General features: G+C 35.2%; 1 protein-coding gene across 4 annotated transcripts in view; it reads left to right on the top strand.

The window, feature by feature from the left end:
- The window catches only part of POT1 (protection of telomeres 1), a 60,232-nt gene that overhangs the window by 30,495 nt on the left and 15,020 nt on the right, over positions 1 to 14,717 (top strand). For all 4 annotated transcript variants that reach the window (XM_053977667.1, XM_053977668.1, XM_053977669.1 and 1 more), the window contains exons 9-11: positions 2,196 to 2,486; positions 6,446 to 6,601; positions 12,681 to 12,841. In XM_053977667.1, coding sequence (XP_053833642.1) covers positions 2,196 to 2,486; positions 6,446 to 6,601; positions 12,681 to 12,841 — 608 coding nt within the window. The remainder of the gene's footprint in view (positions 1 to 2,195; positions 2,487 to 6,445; positions 6,602 to 12,680; positions 12,842 to 14,717) is intronic.

Here is a 14,717-nt window from a genome sequence, read left to right as displayed (position 1 = left end):
TTTGTCTCCACAGATTTTGTTCATTTTGCACTCCAGTGATCCCTCATGACCTTAGCAATGATTTGTTTTTAAAGGACAAGCCCAGAGAGTTTTTGTTGGCCATCATCTGTTTTGTGGGTCCAACATAAGGACTTTTCCAGCTATGAAATACTTTGTTCTATAACCCACTCTACGTTTTCTTCTCTTGTTTCTTCTGTTGTTCACTAAATAATACTGTTGAATTCTGTTTACATTTGAGAAGACTCAGTGGCTTCTCCATCTGCCTGTGCCTGACTACATCTGATTTTGCTAAGGATCATTGGTCATTTTCTCATCATGACAGTTGAGATTTACCTTCTTACATATTTTATTTTTTTTTGTAATTATTATTTTATAATTGCCTCTTCCAACATTATGGCTGATTTCAAATTTACTAAATGAGGGTACTGGGAGATGTCAGAAATACAGTATGTCAGCCTCTTGAATGCTCAAAGCATGCCATAAAGGATTTGGGAAAAGAGGAGAATAACTGATGGTGGAAGCCCAGGGAGACAGAGTACTTTTTTTTTTGGTTTTGTAAAAGGCTTAGAGCCTTCACAGAACACTAGGACAGAATTTTTACTAAGAAAGAAATCAAGATTTTTTAAATGATGATTTTAAAGAACTAGTGAAGAAATAAATGAATAGGTAAATTAGAAATTAAAACACTTCAAGAAACATTTGACATGTTAGACAAGATACAAAAAATACTCTTGAAGTTTATTTTGATACAGGATGAATAGGTAAAAATGATGAGACTTTTCATCCCCTCTGGATGTTACCTGCTTAGAGAAGCTATGGGATATAATGCCAGTGATAGCAATTAAAGTAAATCTGTGTGTTTATATTAGATAACATCTTACAGGGGAACATGTTTTTCCAGATTGTAGATAATGGGGGGCAGATTGATTATGAAACCATGTATTTTCCTTATTTGTGCTTTGACTTTTCTTGTATTTTCAATATTTAAATGTAAAGGTTAAAAGATTGAAGTTTTTCAGTGTTTCACTGAAGAAAAACTTAATCCTGAATTGATGTGCTCCATTGGTCAGGTGTGAAGAATGCTTAAGTAAATCAAAGTTTATCTTAGAAATTACCCTTAATGCATTTATGCATTATGTCAGAGTAGTAAAGGAGTTCCTGTCACCAAGATTGAACTGCTTTGCTTATGAATTTCCAAGGTCAATGAATGCCTGATTTGTGTGCTTTTTAAATTTCGTCATGTTTATAAAATATAGGCCTAAATCATTGGCAGTGTTTTGCTGTTTATAACTTCTGACACACGTTGCATGTTCTGCACTTTCAAATCAGTGGAATTTTCAACCATTTGGAAATTTGAGTGCTGGGAATCCCATACTAGACTGTCTCCCAAATGCCATGTTCATGCATGTTACTGCTTACTTGGTAACCTCACATTAATTAGAGTGGGATGGATCAAAACAGACTGTTTCAGATTTCTGGATAATGAGTCCTGCAGTGCTTTGATATAGATAAATCTATAATTGCAGGGAGCAGTAAGACTAGACTAGACCCTTGAAGGAATGCTTCAGACTTTAAATACTATGTTTATATGGCAGCAGATACATAGTGAAATCAGGAGACCAGCCACGAGCAGGGCAATAGACATCGAATAGTTGTGATAGCTGTATTCATAATTCAAGGAATGAAAGCTTATCACTGCTTGCTTTATGGAAAAAAAAAAATCTCCTTGAACTGATAACATTTTTTTCAGTTCAGTAATATTAGGAAATTGCTATTGTGAGAGCCCAAAAACAAGAATCCATAATAACTCTGCTGTGTAACCCCTAAAAATTAATTTCTCTTGTGCCTTAGTTTCCCCATTTATAAAAGCAATCCTGATATGTTCCCCACACAAATATTTTGATGTGTGCAAATAAAATACTCTGCAAAGATGCTGTAGGTGTGTTACAGGTAGTTATTAGTCTGCCTCTTCAAAAATTTCTCATGTAAAGTTATATTTCTGCTTATACATTTTGTTTTCTTATTAATACTAATTTTACCTATTTGTTTTGTTTATATTTTAACTCTGTTCTCCCAGCAGAACCAGGGACAGAAATGATCAGTGGTACATTTTCCACGCACATCATAAAGCAGAAATATATTTGTTTATCCATGCTGTGCAAACTTTATTTTTTCTTTTTCATATTTTATTACAGATCAGGGAATACAATGGACAGATGCAGGGAATTACCAGTGGGGGATTTGCATCCTTAACATTTGATGGAACCGTAGGAGCTCCAGTAGTTCCTCGAACTTCCAGCAGAGTATACACTTTCATGGATGAAGAACAGAAAAGAATAGAAGAATTACGTATTTGGGCAGCCAGTAATATTTCCACCTCTGGAACAGCAACAAAATTGTCTTGTGTTCAGCCAATGCTATTCTTTGATCTCACTTGCCAGCTGGTAGGAAAAGCAAAAGTGGATGGATCTTCTTTTCTTCTAAAAGTAGGCTTCCTTTTTTAAAATAATTTTTTAGGTTTTTTTAAGACATTGTGTTACATTTTTCAATAAAACAGACATATTAATTTAAATAATATTATGTAGATAAATATTTGTAGTGTAAACAAATCTGTGATCCTTGGCTATTTTGTTTTTAAGAAAACAAAATAGGAAGCCTGGTTGTCTTTGAAACTGATCACCTGATTTGGATTTTTAGAGAGGTTTATTAAGATGGCATTATATAGATCATCATTTCACAAAGATTTGTAGATTAATATCACAAGATTTCTTAACCATGAAAAATATTGTTAGTTTTAAACTGTATCCTTGTTTTCTAGTTAGCAGGATTTACTGCTTGTTTTTCTAGATTTAATGGATATGATTAGTGCAATAAGTAGAACTGCCTAAAAAAGAATGAATGGATTATGTTATCATGATGGATTTCAGGTAGCTTCTTTTAGTTATACATAAGCATTCTGGGCATCAGTGCTCACTGAAAATGCAAAATGCAAAGTGCCACAAAACAGGAGAGCAGATTCTAAAGGTGATCCTTAACATTAACTAAATGAAAAGGAGGTCTCCATAATATTCCTAGTTTTAGTTCACATGTATCATTCTGGTGTTATTCCAAGACTCTATTTATTTTTGTACTTGATTGTTAAAACATGAGTACTGATCAGACTGTTATTTTCCACTTTGTGACTTCATAAAATAATTTTTTGGTTCTACTGTGTTAAACTGTGTTGTTACAATATTTTTAGAAATAGGACTTGGCATTATTCCTTCATTGAAGCATCAAAGATTTTTCCCATACAGAGCAATGCATTACTACAGAGAAACAAACCTTAAGTGCATGCTATAACATATTCTGCAACTGCTACAAGCATTTCCATTTAATTATGCCTTGTGAAATAGATGCCAAATGAGACCCAGTAAATTTTCATGACTTTGTGGACTGTAATTAAGTTGTTCATTAATAAGTGTATCTTCAACATTGAAGGACCTTTTGCAAGGACAGAGACAAGTGCTTTCTTAAATTATTATTTCTTTATACACTTTTCTGTGTTTTAAGACCTGAAGTCAATTTTGTCACTTTTATATAGTAAAGTGATGACTTGGGGAAATTTTAGGGTAGATTTAGGAAGGTAGAAGTCTGAGGTCAAATAATGGTTGATCAGTTTTTTAGCATAAAATGTGAAATACTTAAATATCTATTACAATACTTTGGGCAAGCTTAAAGATGCTACGTTAATATTCTGTTGCTAATTTCCTAAATTTTTCAACAGTGGCAAAAAACATTTCTGATATTAAGTACTGGTTGTGATAGAAAAGAAGCCTTTCTAAAAACTTGTCGACAGATTTCTGATATTTTCTTGATTTGCTCAATAAAAAAAAATCAAACAAAACAACCAATTCAATACCAGCTCAAATTGAGCGATAATTAAATATTATTTTATTGTATTATTTTGATTATCCATTTTATAATACTGTTTTACATTTATTTTATTCCAAGTATATCAGTGAAATAAATGGCTGATTATACTATGAAAAATTATTATTATTATTAGAAGCATTGATCTCATGTACGTAGTGGAGAGTATTTCAAAGACAACTAAAATCAATTTCAGCAATTTTGTGTATCTCCTGTAGCATAACTTTTAAATTACACTTAATAAATTAATTCCTATTTGCACAGCAGCAGAGTTGGACATGACATAAAGATGGTTTCATTGAGCTGTTAGTGTTTACCATTTTCTGAGAATTTTGTTAGTCATATTGGTGGAGACTAAAGAATACACACTAGAAATTATTCTGTCACTTGTGCCTCAGTTTTATTATTAATCTTTCCTTCCTTTCTGTCTGTCAGTTAAATTGTGTACATTAAGGTAAGTCATACAATGAGCATATTCTGCTGAAGATAGAAACAGGTATTTTGTCTTTCCCATTTCAGTGTTTTCCAATCATGGTGATCAAATGTTATCACTAACTTTTCTTTAGCTCCAATCTGTTCATGACTAGTAATAGAACAATTTGTTGTTTCTTATTTAGAATTAATTTAACCAATTTTGGGGTTTATTCCAGTATTCATTTTTTAAACCAGGACAGTTTGAAAGCAGGATGTTTTCATGTTTTGTGTAAAGTAGAGCGTTCCAAGCTCCTGAGGTAGAGAGGTTTATCTGTTTTTGTATTTGTGCTAGAAAAAACCCAAACCCAGCTACTTCTGAAAGACTTTTTTTTTTTAAAGAAACTTCACTAGCTTATAAATTCCTCTAAAAGGTGCCCTGATGCCAGCCCTGTTAGTTCCTCTGGTGAAGGACATTTTAAAACTAAGTCACCATCTTTTTTATCTGAACAGGGAGCATGCAGGTTATTTTAATCCATTTGTCAGATCATAACTGCAGAGTAGAATTACCAAAGTGTGCCAAGTAAAGCCAGTTGAAAAATAATGGAAAACTTCACAAATTTATGATTGTTTACTTTGTCAGTGACTAAATTTGTAGTATATATGCACTAAATCTGTTTGCAAGCTGAGTTCTGGGAAAGATGTGATAATTCAAGCAATAGACAACCTCTCTTTCAAAGGTGGTTTTAAGTATTTCATGGTGCAGGATCAGAAGATAACAGGCTTTTTTTTTAATCTGTGGCAGCATATACTACCTCATTATCTGGGTCCTTCAGAATACACTCTTATTTGGCAACATAATTTGATGTCATGGGTCATTTTCGCTGTAAACAGTTTTCTCTTTTATCTCTTGGTTCTGGATGCATATTCCATGAGTTATTCCTAGTGCATTTATACATGGCTCTGCTGATTCTTAGATCTTTTCCTGTGGGTCTGTTGATCCAAAGCAGTTAAGCATAAGGGGTAGAAATCCTTTAAAATTAGACTTTGGTATCTTTTTTTCTTGCCCTCTGCAGTGCCTAACTCATAGGACAAAGCACCTTGGAATCACAAACTGTCTGAAAATTGGAAAATAGGTTCTTCTGTTGAACCTATATGTATGAAATCCTATGAAAAGCAGCATTTCAGAAGTCCAAACGCTTCTAGATTTTTGTTTTACTATGCCAGCATATCAAACCATTATTTTTGAGTCCTTGAGAAGAGTATATCGTCAGAAACTCAAGAAACCATAGTTTACAGAAAAATGTTTGGGTTAAGAAGTAAGACTTTGGTTTCAAGTATTAAGTCAGTAAACTTATCTTTTCAGAACACTGAAAAATATAGCTGAAAAATAACTACTGATATTTCAGTACCTGGAGTGTATTAAGGATTTAGCTTTAGGCAAACAAGTTTTAAAATCCCTGTTAATAAATGTAGGTTAAGTACTGATGTTTTTCTAATATGTTCTGGGTAACTATCAGTGTATAGTGCTTTAGGAGATCATCAGTTCAGTATTTAAGTCAATATATGTGGTGCACTCAGTATTCACATGCTGTAGCTGGAGTGGTTAAAAAACCCTTATAGCAGGATTAAAATATTAAGTTCTGCATAGGATGAATTCTGATAGTTGTAACAGCTGACCCTGAGATTGTCTCAGCTGGTCAGATTATGATGCTGAGTGCATCAAGGCTAAGGGTTCAATCCCCATGTGGACCATTCCCTTAAGAGTTAGACTTGATGATCTTTGTGGGTCCCTTCCAGTTCAAAATATTGTGTCATTCTGTGCTGGATAAGCAGCTGAGGTTTTGCTAGAGCTATTCTTTTTCTGTCTAAATATTAACAAAGTCCAGATCTTAGGACTTGATTATGTTCTCTGTAGAGGTTATTTTACACTCTGTAAGGAGTAATAAGTTAAAAAATCCTGTAAGGTCTAATTCAAGTATTTTAAGGACTTTTAGACTGATACTTCAACTAAGATCTCTTATTGTTAATAATTTTTAATCAAACAAAATAATTTAAAAGTTATTTAAATTCTGAATCTAAAGTATTCTGAGCACATTGAAATAGTTCATTTGCACTGCAGGTTTGGGATGGCACTACATGTCCCTACCCCACATGGAAGGTGCCTGTGGAAGCAAAAGACCTGGAAGGAGAAAAAGTTCTTCTTCATCAGCTGAGAAATCTGGTGGTGGACATTCTGGTCTATGATAATCATGTACAACTGGCAGAATCACTTAAGGTAATGCACAGTTTGGTATTTCACTCTCTTTTTGTGGCCTGTTTTCTGCTTAGAAATCAGTTCAGAGAATGCATCAATTCAGTTCTGCTGTAATTATTTTAATGTGCCTCTTTATCTTTCACTGTATTTCCCATACCTTTTATTTGAATGTAAAACTTCTTCAACATGTGTTAAACAGGCTCATTACCCGAAAATTGCCATGAAAAAATTCTACAAATTAAGCACTTTCCAGACACTGCAATATAATAGATAATACAACGAAAATAATGCACTCAGAAAATGTATTCTGTGCTTTAGAATTATTTTTAAATTATACAATGCAGTGTTAAACCTGTACTCCTGTTAAAGACCTTTAATTCTTAAGTCAATAGAAGATTTTCTGTTTTATAAGCTTCTGCAGTTTGCAGTGCAGTCTTCATTTAGTAGGTCAGTAATGTTGTTCTGCTTAGATAGAGAAAACAACAACATAATTAAACATCACATCTTAGCAATACTGCCATCTTGCTTCTGAATACAGGAACTTGGCGAAGTTTCATGCCTTGCCCTCTATACTCAAGATAATTTTTAAGAAAACATTTTACCAGAAAATAAAGATAAGTGATCTTGCCATCCTTTTTTATGCTGGGTCTATCAGCAGACATGAATAATTTTGATAAATTAACACCTATTCATAAGTAAATTACAGATAGCAAAATAAGTGTAAGAATTTGTGTAAGAATTCATAACAAAACTGACAGAAGTATTTCATTACTTTCAAGTTCTCTTCAAGAATTTTTCTCTTACTAACTGGTGTAAAAAAAAAACAATGTTCTAGTGAAATGGTATGTTTTGAGTATGAAGGAAAAAAGTATTTTAATATTAATAAAACATATTTTCTTGATTAGCTGATAATACTCCCTTTTTATTCTTCTCCATTTATATTCAGGAATTAAATCACAATATATATTGAGTATGTGATATATGGGATGTCTTCATATTCGCTCTCAGTTTTCTACTTCCTTATCCACTTGCTCTTTCGTATTTCTGAAGTATTTTTATCTTTGCTGGATACTGCAGTGTGTAGTAGAAGCTTTAATAATTTCAAAGGAAGTTGTTAAGAAACCCCCCCACCTTGACCTCTTGTAGGTGTTTCTATCCTTCTGGCTATGTCCAAAGTTGCAGTAGTTTCAGTCATGCAAGCTGTAGAAGTTTCAAATTAGATAATTTTTATACTTTCTAGTTGCTTGTCTTAGTGAAGTTATCAAAGAAAAAGGATTGATATGCTGACAACTAAATTTCAGAAATATTTACTAATTTCATATTGCAACATGTAGGATTAATTATATTTCACAGAATAATTTTTATCTCTATTATATAATATAAAATTTGTCAGGAACTCTCCCTAAAATAGAAGGTTTTTTTTTAAAGGCTTTTAAATACTAGTGGAAATCATGTCATATCATAAAAAAGTATAATCCAAATATGTATGATATTTTAATTGAGTTCAGGATCTTGTTATGCAAAGTTTTTGGTTTTTTTTTAATTCATTTTTGTAGCAGTATAGAGCTGGCAAGTGTTTAGTGCATCCACATACACCTTCCCAAGTGTGATTAGATATTTTGCCAGTTTGTGGTTTCAGAAACAATAAAAAGTGCACTATTTTTCAATCTTCTTTTCTATACTTAGCACTAGCTTAGAGTGGCCTTTTCTAATGTAAATTGTTACAGAACTGTTAGGTTACACTCTTGCCTGTTGTTGTGTACCATTTGCAATGATAGTTGCAGCTTGGAAGTGATGTTTTATGTAGGAGCAATCTGTTTTACACAACCTTGTTAACAAGAAGGGCAGATTTAGAAAAACCTTGAAATACATGTTCTTATTTTAAAATTGTATCTGTAGGCACATGTTCAGACGAGGAAGCCCTGAGTAAGTACTACATGCCAGAGAAAGTGGGTAATATATTGCAGGGAATTTTTGGCAAATCCTGGAGCATGGTGTCAGGGATATTGCTGCAAGAGTTTGTTAAAAACTTCAGATCATCTATCCAGAGAACACTGAAGATATGAGCATTTTATCTTATTTTCTAAGACAAATAATATTTAAAATGTTCAATGGAGAGAACTTTAGTTAAAGGTATGGTGAAAGTATGTTGCAGCTGAATTCTGTAAGTAGACTTTTTCCCTCTATATTTATTGGCCTCCCTTTACTGCTGGGCAAGACTGTGTCTTTTCAGCAACAAAAAGAATTTTCAGAAATCTCATCTCTGAAGCAGATTATTTATTACCTGGGGCATAAGGACATGGCAAGACCTACTGTTAAGCAAAGAAAATTGTGTTCACTGTTTTTGCTTGAATTTCCCTCTTCCTCTGGCAATGCACCTGGAGTAGATGAGGCTTTCTCATTACTGTAGGAACCCCAGCCTACAACTGTCTGGAATACAGTTGCTCCAGATTCTTTAGCCTTATGCCAGTTTTCCAGAACTTCTCAGGGTTCACTGACTTTGCCATGCAGCTTGGGAGTAGGTCTGTGACATGACTTTCTCCATCTGGGGCATTTTTCTTAGGTGGTAAGCATCAAGGTGAGTGAGTGTCAGTGGTCAGCAGTGGTCCAGCTGCCCACAGTTGGTCAGAGATTTCCTTATTTCTGTCTTTCAATGTGATCAGTGCATTCCTCTTCTGGCTTGATGCCATCAATTCTGTATTGCCATCCATTTTATGGATAGTGCAACTAAAACAATTAACCTTGAGCATACATACGAGTCCTAGTCCATAGTTTCACAGTATTTGCTCTGTGTTACATATCTTCAGATGTAGAATTTGTATATTTTCAGCTGTTTCTCCCACAATATCTTTCATGATAGTACTTTGGACTAAGAAGTTTGCTTTCATAGTGCCAGTCACATTTTCAACATACAACTCAAATGAGTTACTACATGGCTGCAATATCTAGTTTCATATTTTTCAGAGCTAGGTAACATTCCTTTGACATGTGAGTTGTATTCTCCCCACTTCTGTCTTTTTAGTCATCGAAAAGGGAAAAACCCAAGACCCACTCTTCAATCCTTCAAACTCTTAAATGGATTTAAGTTGGTATTTCTTACTGCCCAAGATGGTGCCCAAATGCCATGTATATTCTTTGTCTCATTTGCAGAAAGTTGTGTGCTATTTACTCAGTAAAATTAGACTGTTGATTCAATAAAAAGGATGAGAAAGAAATACCACTGAATATAATCAACCATAAATATAGGCAAAAAAAAAAAAACTACAGGTGAATTTGTTAGATGATTCCTGTAGCTAAAGATAGCTTCTTGTGTGCCTTTTTGGACAAGCGTGAATATTTACCTGCAATGCCACGTGCTGTTGTGAATTCAATGAATTCCAGAGTGATTGTGAACACACTATACGATTTGTAATAATCATGAGAATTTCCTGTGCTAAAAGGTTGTTCTAGTTAACTAGCTACAGGGAGCTACATATATGACTTCTGCATTTCAATTCTCTCTAGCCTTAATATGTATTCTTTAAATAGTCATATTTGAATTAGACTGAAAATAGGCTATTAGTATATTTTATATTACTACAAGAAATGTTTTTATTCACTTTAATTTCACTTTTAAATGAACTTCCTCTAAACGAGGTAGGTCATAAACAGAACTGCTGTAAAGTCAAGTAAGGAGCTGGATTTGTAGATTTTAGTGATGGCTCTGGTGTTTGCTTTAATGTAGATTACAATTTCTTCTGAATCAGAATGCAAAGAGCTGTATATGTATATAAAGAGCTCGATCTGCATGCATTCTGTAAACAACAGAAATACAGTAACATTTTTATCCATAGCATCCACATTTGCTCCACGCTGTTAACAGAAAGCAAGGCTGCCTCCCAAAGGAATCCATGGAAACAGCATGCTGTCCACCCAGGCATCTCTGGGCTGGCATTCAGAACCTTACAGACCTTTTCAGTATTTGGCAATGCTGATTATTATGCATCATCTCTTTTTTGTAGTTCAGAGTGATATTAAAATATATAAAAGTTAACATGTTATATAAAATATAAGATTTTCAGAAAAGGATCCAATAAATGTTTAGAAGATTGTTTTTTAGTGATGATAAGTCTTGCAAAGTGAATGTTGCGCTAAAACTTGTAGTTCAGTTGACTTTTGTGTGAATTTCAGCACACATGTTTAGAAGGCAGACACAGCATTTTATATTCTTGGCTTCTGAGCTCTCCTCTCCAACATTTGTTTGTGTTTATACATAGAGAAAATACTAATATTTTATACACTATTAAAAAAAAGAAATTTATCAATTAAAATAAACTTTTCCCTGTTTATATGCAAATTACTCTTGGCAGTAGGGCAGTAGTTTGACACTGTTTTATTTGCATAAGGTTATTCCATAAGCAGAACGTAGGTAAGAACTTTTTAAAAAACTTTCTCCAAAAGCATTTGTCATTGTCATTAGATTAGTCTTATAATGTGAGTGTCCTTTGCTTTTTTGAATATTGATAATTAAGTGAAATCAGCATCTGGAAAGGAAAAAAAAAAAAAAAGTTGTCTTTGGATAAGCCTCTTAACTGCCATCTAAATGCACAAACTGTCCTGGTGGTGCTTTGAATGAACAAAATGAGCAGCCTACTAACAGAGCAGATCAATTAAAAGTCTGGTAAGAGCTCCATGCCAGAAGCAAAATAGGTGCCGGCTGAAGTGCACTTCTTATGTCCCTGCTGCCTGAATTGGAAAATATGCTGCCTTTTTCGTGTGTGATTATTGTTTAAAAGAGCAGTTTGATACCAGCATTATGTAGTCGTAGTTTGTTCCTTGATACAGAGGAGGATTCTAGACACAGGTTGCTGCTCCATCTGCTTTTATGCATATATACATGTGTTTAAAAGTGTTGTAGTATGACATGACCAATCCAATCAAATAGGAATACTTTTTCAGTTTCCACTGGTTAAAGTTGGATCTCAAGCTGAAATATGACTTAATAAATTGACTGCTGTAATATTAATTTTAATTGAAGTAAATTTAAAATAATTTGTCATTTCTATCAGGTTATTTAAAAGATGTTTAGAATTAATATAAAACCAGGTCATTGAGCATGTGTAGCTTCCCTGCTATTATCTGGATCTCAGATTATATTAAAATATATTTGGTATATTTGGTAGCTGTGTAATTGAGTCTCCATTTTATCTGCCTTTAGAACATTGGGCTAGGTTTTGGTTGTTTGGTTGGGTGTGTGGGTTTTCTTTGGGGGATAATGGGAGTGGTATTTTGAAATAAAACCAAATTTATAACGATGTGTTCAGTGTTCACCACTCCATAACTTTCTTTTTAATAGATGCTTGTATAAGTTAGCTTAAATCCATTTGTGTAACTTGACAAAACTCTTTCAGAAAGCACAAAATCATTCTAAGCAAAAAAAGAAACATATTCTTCATGTACCTAAGGAGATCTAACTGAGATAGGAAAAATGCCAAGATCTTTCAGTTTCTAACAGATATTGTCTTTTTTCCTGGTGCTATGTTACCTCTAATGTAAGATATGGTGGAGAAATCTGAGTAAGCAGATATGTTTGTATGTACATGTAAACATAGTAAGACATGTACAATGATTAACAGGAGGTCAGTTGCTAAATGTGATCATTCCCAGGACAAATCACAGAATGTCAGTCTCTGTCAGGCTATGTTGGGAATATAGAAGGCGAATTGTGCCCTTGGGAAAGGAATGTATTGACTTGTTTGGTGTGTCTTCTGAAGTGTGTTTGAGAATTAGATTTACTAAGAAGGCTTATTCTGGTTCTGAATGACCCTTTGCTGCCAGTAATGTTTCCTGATAAAGCAAAACAAACAGATCACACAGAGAGGTTTTGCAATTTCCATGCTTGAACATACTTAAAACCCAGCTGGAAACAGCCCTAAGAAGTCTGCTCTAGTTGACTCTGCTTTGGGCACAAGAGTTGAACGAGGTAATCACCAGAGGTCCCTGCCAGCTTCAGCTCTTCTGTGATTCAGTTAAAACAGGGAAGAAGCTTCATGAGCACTAGAATTTTCCATGTAAATAACTAACTTTGTGTTATCAAAGTGGGTTTTTCTTTTCCTTTCAGATTGGAAGTTTTCTGAGAATTTACAGCATTCATGCGAAACAAGCAAGCGCTGACAATGAAGATGTCTCACACATGGAATTTCATCTTCATGGTGGCACCTGTTATGGTCGAGGAATAGGACTCTTGCCAGAAAGTAACCCAGATGTTAAGGAACTAAAAGAGTAAGTAGTATGTGTAGATGTTTGGTTTTCTCTAGATCATTCTTGAAAACTCTAGGCTAATGTAACAGCTGTACAGTTTAGAATTGTAAATGTTTCTAAGAATCAGAAACTCAAAAACAGAATATGTCTTTAGCAAGATGAGAAGTATTTGGAGGGATACGTAAATAAAGGCAATTTTTTTTCAAAATTAAAATACAATAGGGATCAAGATTTCAATATTAATTAGTTTAATTCTAATTATGCACATTTTAAACCTGTGCGTAAGTGCTACTTGTAAGTGGTGAGATTTAAAGATGTTCACAATGAAGGACATAATTTACATTCTTTTCTAAACTGTCTTACAAGGAATCAGAATCATTTAGGTTGAAAAAGACCTTTAAGATCATCAAGTCCAAGTGCCCCACTAAACCATGTCTCTAAATGCCACATCTGCATGACTTTAAAACACCTCCAGGGATGATGACTCTTGCCTGAGCTGCTTTTTCCAATGCTTGACAACCCTTTCTGTGAAAAAAATTTTCTTGATATCTAATGTAAGCTTCCCCAGGCACAACTTGAAGCCATTTTCTCTCCTTCTGTGACTTGTTACCTGGAAGAAGAGGCTGACCCCACCTCAATACAACTTCCTGTCCCCTTGTTGTAGAGATAAGTGTTAAGGTCCCCCCTGAGCTCCCTCTCCTCCAAGTTAAACCATGCCAGCTCCTCACAGGACTTGTGCTCCAGCCCCTTCACCAGGTCCTTTTCGGCTGAGCCTCTTTACAGCCTCTCTGTCTCAGCCTGTTGCGCTGAATGGGGTTGTTGTGACCCAAGTGCATTTCACTTTGTTGAACCTCATACACTTGGCCTTGGCCATCAGTCCAGCCTGTCCAGAGTGCTCTGCAGAGCCTACCTACACTCCAACAGATCAACACTCCTGCTCAACTTGGGGTCATCTGCAAACTTACTGAGGGTGCCGTGCCCTCAGTCGCCTTGTCCTCATCATTAGTATAGATACTAAACAGAACTGGCCCCAGTACTGAGCCCTGGGGAACACCATTTATGAGTTGCCACCAGCTGGAGGTAACTCCATTCTCCACCACTCTCTGGATGGTCTAGCCATCCAGCTAGTGTTTTACCCAGTAAATATGCTCCTGTCCCAGCCATGACACTCAGTGTCTGTGGGAGAAGGCTGTGGGAAACAGTGTCAAAGGCTTTACTAAGGTCCAGGAAACATCCACAGCTGTTTCCTTATCCATTAAGCAGGTCAGTTTGTCATAAAAGAAGATCAAGTCAGTCAAGCATGAAGTCGGTCAAGCCATGTCTCATAAACCCTTGCAGGCTGTGTCTGATCCCCTGGGTATCCTTCATGTGCTACATGATGGCACACAGGGTGATCTGCTCCATGACGCCCACCACTGAGCTCAGGATGACAGGCCTGTAGTTCCCTGGATTGCCCCTCTGACCTTTCTTGTAGATAACCATCAGCATTCAACTGGGACCTCCTCACTTACCCAGGACTGCTGATAAATAATAGAAAGTGGCTTTTTGAGCACTTCTGCCAGCTCCCTCTGTATCCATGGACAGTTCCCAGCCAGCCCCTTAAATCTGTGTAAGTGGTGTAGTGTGTCAGTGACCATTTCCTCTTAGATTAGGAGACTTCATTCTGCTCCCCATCCCTGTCTCCCAGCTCAGGAGTCTGGATGCTTAGAGAATAACTGGTCTTATTATTAATACGGAGGTAAGGAAGGTGTGAAGTACACTGGCCTTTAGTTACTGTTTCCTCCCACATCCAATAAAGGATGGAGATTCTCCTTAGCCCTCCTTTTGTTGAAGATATATTTAGAGAAGCTATTTTTGTTGTCTCATACAGCAGTAGCCATATTAAGTTCTACTCAGA

Source organism: Vidua macroura, chromosome 5, assembly GCF_024509145.1.
Source record: "Vidua macroura isolate BioBank_ID:100142 chromosome 5, ASM2450914v1, whole genome shotgun sequence".
Classification (NCBI taxonomy): Eukaryota; Metazoa; Chordata; class Aves; order Passeriformes; family Viduidae; genus Vidua; species Vidua macroura.
Note: the sequence above shows the minus strand (reverse complement) of the source record. Positions and strands in the feature narration are given on the sequence as shown.